The sequence below is a fragment of the Gadus chalcogrammus genome, chromosome 1 (genome assembly GCF_026213295.1).
Source record: "Gadus chalcogrammus isolate NIFS_2021 chromosome 1, NIFS_Gcha_1.0, whole genome shotgun sequence".
Classification (NCBI taxonomy): domain Eukaryota; kingdom Metazoa; phylum Chordata; class Actinopteri; order Gadiformes; family Gadidae; genus Gadus; species Gadus chalcogrammus.
Window position 1 is genome coordinate 27,988,951 of NC_079412.1, and position 10,679 is coordinate 27,999,629.

At 49.9% G+C, this 10,679-nt stretch overlaps 1 protein-coding gene across 1 annotated transcript; it reads left to right on the forward strand.

Moving 5' to 3' along the window:
- The first annotated feature begins 2,841 nt into the window (after positions 1-2,841).
- actr5 (actin related protein 5) lies at positions 2,842-10,313 on the forward strand. Its single transcript, XM_056599791.1, has 9 exons — positions 2,842-3,231; positions 3,330-3,568; positions 3,882-4,051; positions 4,970-5,190; positions 5,363-5,527; positions 5,809-5,913; positions 6,013-6,152; positions 6,689-6,821; positions 8,920-10,313. The coding sequence occupies exons 1-9, from the start codon at positions 2,848-2,850 to the stop codon at positions 9,256-9,258; spliced, it is 1,896 nt and encodes a 631-aa protein (XP_056455766.1). The 5' UTR covers positions 2,842-2,847; the 3' UTR covers positions 9,259-10,313.
- The last annotated feature ends 366 nt before the right edge of the window (positions 10,314-10,679 follow it).

A 10,679-nucleotide genomic window follows, 5' to 3' on the forward strand; every position in this document is an offset into this window, starting at 1 on the left:
GAGAGAGAGAGAGAGAGAGAGAGGCAGAGAGAGAGAGAGAGAGAGAGAGAGAGAGAGAGAGAGAGAGAGAGAGAGAGAGAGCGCACGAGGCCGAGTGATGGTGACAGGAGGAGTGTGTGCTGCAGGGAGGAGGTGTGTCGGGGGCCGCCTCCCATCACCAGGGGGGCAGGGGTCCCTGACAACGGGGCCTCGGAGGATGAGGGTCGTGGCGGGGTCCCCAGTACAGTCGACCGCCCTCTCCCCTCTCCCCTCTCTCCGTGTCACTCCCTGTTTCATATCTCTACTCCAGACAGAGAGAGAGAGAGAGAGAGAGGGAGAGAGAGAGAGAGAGAGAGAGAGAGAGAGAGAGAGAGAGAGAGAGAGGGAGAGAGAGAGAGAGATGAGAGAGAGAGAGAGGAGAGAGAGAGAGAGAGAGAGAGAGAGAGAGAGAGAGAGAGAGAGAGAGAGAGAGAGAGAGACTACGGACGGGACAGAGGGAGAGGCTGACCGGAGGGGGGCGGTGGGAGCATGTGTAGGACGAAGGCCTACGATAGGAAACAGTGTGTTGTTCTTTGTCAGAGAAACACAGAGTTCAGTATTTCCTGCCAGTCCCTTCCACTCCGTGTGCCCCCCTGCCAGCGTCGGGGGGGGGGGGACAGCCGGCGGTCTCTACGGTTACCGGGCGGGTAAAGTGGGGGCGGCTTGGCACGGAGTGTGACGGCGTGTTCCTCTGACCGCCTTCTGCAGCGTGAGGAGACCCCGAGAACGTGGGGCGATGGCAAGGACCCCCAGTGGCCGCAAACACACACACACACACACACACACACACACACACACACACACACACACACACACACACACACACACACACACACACACACACACACATGCACGCATGCACACACACCCACACACACGCATACACACACACACACACACACACACACACACACACACACACACACACACACACACACACACACACACACACACAGCCAACGTCAATTTCTCTCGCCCTCTGGGCACTGTGTGTGTGTGCGCGTGTGTGTGTGTGTGTGTGTGTGTGTGTTTGGTTGTTGACATAAGGAATTACTGCTTATCTCCTGTGTGTCCGTGGTTGAGTGTTTTTGGTTTAATAAGGAAGGGGTTGGCCTTAAAGGGAAATGAAAATAGGAAGTTGGACAATTAGTAGACAGTAAAAATTACCAAAGCAGAGTGAGGGGATGCGATCAGGAGTGTGTAAATGTGTGCATATGTGACTGTGTGTGTGTGTGTGTGTGTGTGTGTGTGTGTGTGTGTGTGTGTGTGTGTGTGTGTGTGTGTGTGTGTGTGTGTGTGTGTGTGTGTGTGTGTGTGTGTTTGTCTGACTACCCAATGTGACCAGTGAAATTATGAATGTTTGTGTATGTTTGTGTGCTTGTGTCTGTGCGCATGCATGCAAGCTTGCGTGTGTGCGTGCATGCATGTGTTTGTGCGGGCATTCCTGTTTGTACGTGCGTGCGTGTATATGTGCTTGCGTGTGTGTGCGTGTGTCGTCGCGTACATTAGTGCGTTCGTACTTGCCTGCGTGTGTGCATGCATGTGTCTGCGTGCGTTCGTACATTTGTGCGTGCGTGTGTGTATGCGTGTGTGTGTGTGTGTCTGTGAGAGGGGGAGAGCTGACCCAGATCTGCTTATTAGCGTCAGAAGGAAGCAGGACGAGTCACTTAGACCTTTGTGTCTGATCACTGAACTGGACTCGTGATTCAGTGACACACCACCAAGCTCCACGCAGAAGTCGCCTTCCTTCTCTACTTCCTTCCCTCATTTGTCTTATTTACATCCTTAACTCCTTCCTTCCTTTTCTCTTTCCTTCCCTTCCTTCATCCAATCTTTTATTTCCTCCTTCTTTTCCTTCCTCCTGCTTTTGCTAAAATTTCTTAATTCCTTCAATACTAAAATCAAAAAAAGAATTCTGACGAATTTAGCTAAGTACACAAAATCGAACTCTTTTTGCTAAGAATTCATACAATCTATACTTATTCTATGCGTCTTTAATGTGACCTGAGGAAGGGATGAATGAATTTAGATGGAGTGAGTGGAGTGAGCTAAGGATCAACCCTCCCCTTCCTACAAGAATATTTATTCAAATGATGAAAACTATTCTTTAAAAACGTATTTTTAGATAGACAGTAAACAAAATCTGAAAAGGCGCTATATATTCAGATGTATTTTACACGTAGGCCTACATTTAAAGCTGATTAATTCCTCAAATAATTGAAGTCGTTAATTGTTCCATGTCCTGTACACCAAAACCCTGCACCCTCATGAATTTAATTAGTAATCTCCGATGATATGGACGAACCTCAAAGGGCTGCTCGTCACTCCCTCATAATCCCCAGCGAAGCCAATATTTAAACGTGCTGAACGGCTGATGGAGGATGGATGGAGAGGCGGCGGTGGGGGTCAAATGATCCATGCGCTCTCTGGTGGTGATATATGGATAGTGACATATTGATAATTTAGATATATGAATGTAATGTATATATTTGTTTTATGACACTGATATATATGTATATAAATCTATATATATATTAATTGATAATATACCGCTATATATAACCTGTAGGCTATGATATGTCAAATACGTGAACATATTTAAATAAACCTAAGTAAATAGAAATTGATGATGTAATAATATAATAATAATTGATACAAATAAAAACATTACAATTACTGTACAATATTTGGGTATGTGCACATTTTGCATTATGCGAAATTAATATAAACGAAACAGCGGTAAAGCTATTGAAGAGCCGTTTTCTCTCGGAACTCAAACTTCATACCGTATCCCTACTCGGTACTATTTTAGAGTGACACACATTCAAAATGTCGACCAAAACAGAACCAGTGTGCCAAATATTCACATTTCGGGACTGCAAAACATCCCCCGACCCGATTTATGAGATCCCTGCCCAGTGTTTACATCCATCCCCGGTCCCGTTAGTGATCGATAACGGCTCCTTCCACACCCGGGCCGGCTGGGCGTGCAAAGGGGATGAACTGGGCTCCCCAAGGCTGCTCTTCAGGTCCGTGGCTGCGAGGAGCCGAGGAGCCGCTCGGAGCGAAACCCAGATCGGAAACGACATCTCCAGCATTGAACCTCTGCGATGGCTCCTCAAGAGCCAGTTCGATAGGAACGTGGTGGTCAACTTCGAAATCCAGGAGCTGATATTCGATCACATATTCACGCACATGGGCATCACATCAGAGGTAATGTCCGCTGCCAACAGCTGAGTGTTCGGGTGCTATTTGACTGTTGTGAAGTTGTTTTCTCAACGTTTGTGCTGCAATGTCTCTTTCCCCATCAGGCCAAGGTGGAGCATCCCGTGGTGGTGACGGAGGCTCCGTGCAACCCGCTGCATTGTCGTCAGATGATGTCCGAGCTGCTGTTTGAGTGCTACCAGGTGCCCCACGTCTCCTACGGCGTGGACGCCCTGTACAGCTTCAACAGCAACAACGCTCAGCGGGGCCTGGAGGGTCCTCAGACCGGCATCGTCCTTTCCTCCGGATACCACTGCTCACACATCCTCCCTGTGATCAACGGAAGGTGAGTGAAGCCGCTGTAAACGCCCTGGATCCATCAACCAGGGGCATCCCATGCGAACAATGGATTCACTCACTGTGTTCACTCTTCGTTTAACGTTCATTGATGATTTCATCTTCAACCGCTTATTCGGGAACTGGTCGCGGATATTATATATTCTTATTAAAATGTCTTATAGTTTTATATCCTAATTTTCCTTATTTTTGTGTAGCTGATACGATTTATTTCTTAGACGTCCAAACCCTGTTGTATTACGTTCCGTTGTTGTCCACCCCATCCTGAGTGTCGTGGCTGCCCTCGCCGTGCGTGTGCGCAGGCTGGACGCGGGGAACGCTCAGCGTGTGAACGTGGGCGGCAGCCAGGCGGCGTCGTACCTGCTGCGGCTGCTGCAGCTCAAGTACCCGGGTCACCTGGCGGCCGTTACGCTCAGTCGCATGGAGGAGCTGCTGCACGAGCACAGCTACACGGCCGTGGACTACCACAAAGGTACCCCCCCCCTCTCGACGACCACAGCGGTACTCGCTTCTCTCTCTACATAGTGGATCGTTACGTTCTCTCTCTCCGTACTTTTCTCTTTTTTACTCCTTCACTCCTGATTTGACTTTTTATTCTCTGTCCGTCTCTGAGGGAAGGAATCTCTCTCTCTCTCTCGCTCTCTGTCTCTCTCTCGCTCTCTGTCTCTCTCTCTCTCGCTCTCTGTCTCTCTTTCTCTCGCTCTGTCCGTCCGTCCTTCCGTCCGTCCGTCTGTCTCTAATACGTCTCTCTCGTTCTCTGTCTGTCTCCATCTTTCTCTCTCCCCCTCATTTTTTCTCTCAGCCTCTCTTTCTCTCCCTCGTCTCTCTCTCTCTGTCTGTCTCTGTCCATCTCTCTCGCTCTGTCCTTCCGTCTCTCTCTCTCTCTCTCTCTCTCTCTCTCTCTCTCTCTCTCTCTCTCTCTCTCTCTCTCTCTCCCCCCCCTCCCTCCTTCTATAACACAAAGGTGTCATTAAGCTCGACAAAGGGATTCTTTAAAGGGGACATATCATAGCACCAGGTGTGAGTGTGATCAGACATTATAAGCAGGTTTGAAAATGTGCAGCATTGTGACATCACAGGTGGGCGTGTCCACCTAGATGTGTGCTGGATAGATCAGTCTACCAGCCTACCCAGTGGACCGTAGCAAACGCTGCTCATCTGTCCGTCACACATCTAGGTGGACACGCCCACCTTTGATGACACAATGCCGCTTTTCGAAAACGGCTTGTAACGGCCAATCAGACTCACACCTGGTGCTATGATGGGTCCCCTTTAAGAAGTTGTAAATATTGAATGAGTCAGTTGTAGTTTAAATGAAATCACAATCGCCTCCGAGGTTTCTCATTGGTTGATCCATGAAGTGACCCCCCCCCCCCCCCCCCCCCCACAGAGCTGGAGCGCTGGCGCAGCCCCGACTTCTACGAGCGCGAGGTCCACCGCATGCAGCTGCCCTTCTCGGCCAAGGCGGCCCCCGGGGCCTGCGCCAGCGCCGAGGAGCGGCAGGAGCGCCGCGCGCAGCAGCTGCGGCGGCTGCAGGAGAACAACGCGCGGCGCCGCGAGGAGAAGCTGCAGCACGACCAGGAGCGGCTGGACAAGCTGCTGGCCGTGCAGGCAAGGAGGCCTAGCCTAGCTTAGCTTAGCTTAGCCTAGCCTAGCCTAGCCTAGCCTAGCTTAGCTTAGCGCTGCGGCGGTCAGATGTTGATGAGAGAGAGAGAGAGAGAGAGAGAGAGAGAGAGACCCCTGTGATGAGACCCCCCTCCCCGTTAATGTTGTGTCCGTCCAGGAGCTGCTGGACGACGGCCTTCTGGAGCCGTTCCACAGGAACCTGGTGGAGCTCAACATGGACTCGGCGGAGGAGCTCCAGTCCTACGTCACCAAGCTGCAGCTGGCGGTGGAGCAGGGCCGGCTGCGGCTGCTGGGGGGCGACGGCGCCGAGGGGAGGGCCGAGGTGGGTCCCGGACCCCGGCTGGGGGACCAAAACAGCCCCCGTAACGGGCCTGGGTCCCCTGAAGCCACCGGGAAACGTCGTGATCGGTTGCAATTTGTTCACGACTGATGACCACAGAAGTGCTTGAGAGCCTCTACTCGACCCGCTCGTGCTCGGTGTGTGTGCTTGAACGGGTGAACGGGTGGATGTGAGGCAGTATCGTAAAGCGCTCTGAGTGGCCGCGGGTCGGGGATGCGCTGTATAAGTGCCTGTGTTAAAGCGCCCCCCCCCCTGTGTGCTAGGGGTCCGAGCTGGACCCGCAGATGGATGAGGGGGACGGCGTGGCCCTGATGGACCCGGACCTCCCCCCGGACAACGCCCTGATGGACAAGTCCGCCAGCGTTCAGGTAAGCGCGCACGCCGCACGGACGCACCGTCTCCGCTTGTGTTGAACGTTGAGCTGCAACACCAGGCCATAGCTCCTAAGGTCCCCCCCCCCCCCCCAGCCCCAGTTCAACATGGCCGAGTACCACCAGCTGTTTGTGGGGACGGAGCGCCTGCGCTGCCCGGAGATCGTGTTCCAGCCCTCGCTGACGGGCGAGGACCAGATGGGCGTCATGGAGACCCTGCAGCACGTCCTGGCCAGGTGATCCGGAGCCCTCGACCGCGGAGCCCCCCACGCCCGTTCTGCCGGCGCTCGAGGTCGCCCCGCACTCGGGTCTGGAGAAGAGCAATGCGGTTCTTTCTGGTTTCGATACGTTTTTGCGGGAGACGATCACCAAGCTGGCTTCTCCCTCCCCCCGGCGCGCTATTGGCTGGTTTAACACAATGGCGACGGAAAGCAGCCAAATGCGTACAGAGTCAGTTGAACGAGGCCCGTTGATCACGCCTCTTGTGCTGAAGAAAATGACAGCAGCCTCCCCAGACCAAGCTCAATCTATGATTGAGCTTGGTCTGGTAATAGCCAGGCTAGTGAAGCCCTTCACTTATCTTAGTTTACCTTCTTCTGAGGCTCATTTCAGGCCTTTCTAAAACACTATTTTACTTTGCTAAGGTGCGTTACTACGATGTCATGTAATACCGTGTATATACGTAATCCATGAAACCATCCTTCTCTCTACTCCACGTTTCAGCACATCAAAAGCAGTACGTTTTATTGAACGGTATTTCCGGTGGTTGCAGGTACACTCCATCGCAGCAGGAGGCGCTGGTGAGCAACGTGTTCCTGACCGGAGGGAACATGCTGTACCCAGGCATGAAGGAGAGAGTGGAGAGAGAGCTGCTGGCTATGAGACCCTTCCAGTCCCACTACAAGGTAGAGTCCTCCATCAAGGACTCATGGAACCGTTAAAGCACTTGGTAACGAATGTTTAGGATGGTGATACGCAAATACACAAATATTATTATCGTTATTATTTACTTCCAAGTCCTTACAGTTAGTGTTACTAGTGTGATATTGCACATTTCAAGGTAAAACAGAATATCAGTCCCTTGGTAAAGCTAAGAGGAAAAGGGGAGGAGTTTTAGTATTGATTCATCAAGATTTGATTAGCAATGGCCAGAGTATGTAGCAGGGCACAGACTGTAATCAAAGCCAACCAGATGATGCCAACCAAATGTGTTGCACACCGGCTGGCTTTCTTTATCTTTTTTGAAGAGATTTTTTGCTAAAGAGGCTAATGTAGCTAACATTAAACAAGGACTAGTCAATTTCATGACATAATCACAAAGACTAACAGGATCGCTATAAATTCTCCGAGACCGGAAATTACGTCAAAAATGCAACTCGGAAGGCTGGTGTCTGAGGATTCAGGAGCACGCCATTATGCCGTATAGGGTGGCAAAGTCAAGCCCCTTCCGGTAGAGCCCATGGGACCTATGAGATCGAAAAATATGAATGGGTTTCAATGGAGAGAAAGTAATTGTTAGAAAGTATTTTCTGATCCCAGTCTTTATATGCCCCGGATTACACATATGTTATTTGTGGATTTAAATGATAATTTTTCATGCCAAGAGTTTGACCGTTTATTGTGCAATTGTTCAGTTAAAGGCTGTAGAGAAAACCCAATGAGAAAGACTCCACGTCTCGTATGTGCTGTCACGCTCACTGCAACTGGCGTGGAGAAGACCGACAATCTCCCCATCGGCCTTACTGAAACTCTCCACATGCCCCGACGTATAATGTTTTTCACCTCTTTCGATGCTGTTATCCTCCCCTTGGAAAAAAGCGGTGAAGTGGAGCAGAGAGATCGCCATGTCTGTACCGGAGTTCCAAGTGCGGGAGGTGACGTAATAACGTATATCATTCGCGTCGAGAGCAGCGAAGAGCTGTAGTTCACAAAGCGGCCTCACACAAAACCTAACGTTATCAAACTTCTTCATGAATTTTTTTAGTTTTCTTTGCTTGAAGAATTATCATTTAAATCCACAAACAACATATGTGTAATCCGGGGCATATAAAGACTGGGACCAGAAAATACTTTCTAATAATTACTTTCTCTCCATTGAAACCCATTCATATTTTTTGATCTCATAGGTCCCATGGGCTCTACCGGAAGGGGCGTGACTTCGCCACTATTCAAAACGCTCTGAGGTTCGGAAGCTCTTAAAGGGGACATATTATACCACCAGGTGTGAGTGTGATTAGACGTGTGATAAAATCTGCGCCATATGACATCACTAGTGGGCGTGGCCACGAAGATCTGTGCTGGATAGATCAGTCTACCAGCCTACCCAGTGGACTGAATGGAACGTTGCTCATCTATTCCAGCACAGATCTAGGTGGACACGCCCACTGGTGATGTCATATGGGGCAGATTGCCGAAACGGCTGTTAAGGTGAATCACACTCACACCTGGTGGTATAATATGTCTCCTTTAAGCGTCTTTACGTAAACCTTCCCTTCTTCTGAAATAAGAGTGTTCAGGAAACGCCCCTCATAAGTTCGTAGGCTATGACATAAAACCGGAAGATATCGTTCGTGAGACTAGACTTCATAACAAGTATGGATGCCCACAGAGAACTCTTTGCACTCCTTCGCTGTATTCACAGAGAACAGATGAATCAGTTATTAGAACTGATTGCGATGGTTGAACATGAGCGAGAATTTACCAGGTGAGGAATATAATTGTAAACTAAAATGTATCGTAATGCAAACGTTAGACTGGGTGTTAAGCTCGCCTCTCGGCGCTTGCTGCAAGTTCACTTTAGTCTATCAATGACATGGGCCGCCATTGTTGTTGACGTGATCTCGGAGGCCTAGGGCTGCTTTACCTCCGCACGAAACTCCGTGGGAGAACTCCGACCCAACCGAGTGTTCAGAGCGCTCTCCTCACAGCTTAAGGTCCGAACCTCCCTGGCACTCCGAGCGTTCTGACGACGGCATTACTGTATTCTCCCCCCCCCCCCCCCAGGTGACCCTGGCCGCCCGGCCGGCGTTGGACGCGTGGTACGGGGCCCGGGACTGGGCCCTGGGGGGCCCGCCCAGCGGGGGGGGGGGGCCGGTGGAGGGCTGGGTCAGCAGGCGGGACTACGAGGAGAAGGGCGGCGACTACCTCAGCGAACACCGCGCCTCCAACGCCTTCGTCTCCATGAGGATCGCCAAGCCCGCCCCCTCCGTCCCCCGCCCCGCCGAACCCGCCGTCGCCACGGCGACCGGGGACACGCCCACAGCCGCGGTGGTGCCGGGAGGACCGGCCGTCCCTGCCGCCTCCGTTCCCGCCTCTGTGGAGGCTGAGATGGTCACGTCCTAGGACGTCTAAATAGAGCAGATCTATGAGATGGACGTCTAAATAGAGCAGGTCTATGTGATGGACGTCTAAATAGAGCAGATCTATGTGATGGACGTTTAAATAGAGCAGATCTATGTGATGGACGTCTAAATAGAGCAGATCTATGTGATGGACGTCTAAATAGAGCAGATCTATGTGATGGACGTTTAAATAGAGCAGATCTATGTGATGGTTGGGACTTCATAGGACGTTTAAATAGCTGACGCCATTCATATTGAATTGGTTCTTAATATGTACATTGATATTTCTGGTATGTTTTATACGCTGGGTGGCTTCAGGTCGTACCAAGTCCAGACTCAAGTCACTCCCTGAGGCTCCTTGCTCGGGCTCTGAGCTATGTTCTTAGTGTGTGGTCGACATTGGAGGCCCGATATCTCAGTAATGAAAGAGGCTGTAAGAATATGGTGTTTAACACATCTTCAGTTGTAGGACAGTAGCAATAGGTTTTGTAGTCAAGGTTCGGCAGTGATCGATTGAATATATATACATCTTTATTTTTTTTCAAAAAATAAAAAAATGTGCTGTTCCTGACCAAATATTAATGTATGTGTGACAACACACACACACACACTGAAAAAGATTGTAAATTAGAACATTCAAATGTAATGCCGAGTTGGTCGACATCAGATAAGAACTTCATTTCATCCAATGCATGGGAAATTAACTTCTTACAACAGCCCATGGAATCTAAAGTATGCAATAATAAAATGAAAAGTATAAAGAATCCAACAATCATACATCCAAAAGATAATACAATATAAAATGTATAAATCTGTGATTACAATGTCATGGCATAAGGGCATAAACTGCACACGCCCATGAGCTACACAATCAATGAGGCCAAGAGGTGCCTCTCTACAGAATAAAAAACACTTTGTCACAAACGTACAGTGGAAAATGCACATTAAATTCAAGTATTGCATTATTCATTTACTTGAAGTGATTCTTTGGCAGCACAATGTTTCGTAACAGATGTGTTATAGTCTTATGACAGATGGTCCTTCGTTCCTTCTTAACGTTTAAAAAGGTTTTTCCAGCATCGGCAAACCGTTTTCATAGTCTCACTGATTTCTCCCATGAGCTAAAAGGCAGTTATCTAACACCGTCCACACATGGCTTCTACCACCCAACTTCAGTCCTATTCACACATCATATTACTCTGAAGACAACGGTGCAGACTCCTCCCGCCAGGGGCGTACTAGGTCCTTGAACAAACCGTACATAAGGCAAGGCAACTACATGAGGCCGACTCAAAAGTGCTACAATCCAGCAGCAGACCTGTAAACTGACTGGGAGGGGAGGGGAGGCCCAGGCTGATAGATAAAACTGGATGAATCACCTGGAGGCCTAGAGGGGTGATTCAGTGGAAGATACAGGATATA

Bases quoted from the DNA above. Each gene is read 5' to 3' on its own strand.
- actr5 (XM_056599791.1), top strand. From the start codon at position 2,848: ATGTCGACCAAAACAGAACCAGTGTGCCAAATATTCACATTTCGGGAC. The intron at 4,052-4,969 runs GTACCCCCCCCC...CCCCCCCCACAG, and splicing joins GGCCGTGGACTACCACAAAG to AGCTGGAGCGCTGGCGCAGC. The intron at 5,191-5,362 runs GCAAGGAGGCCT...GTGTCCGTCCAG, and splicing joins ACAAGCTGCTGGCCGTGCAG to GAGCTGCTGGACGACGGCCT.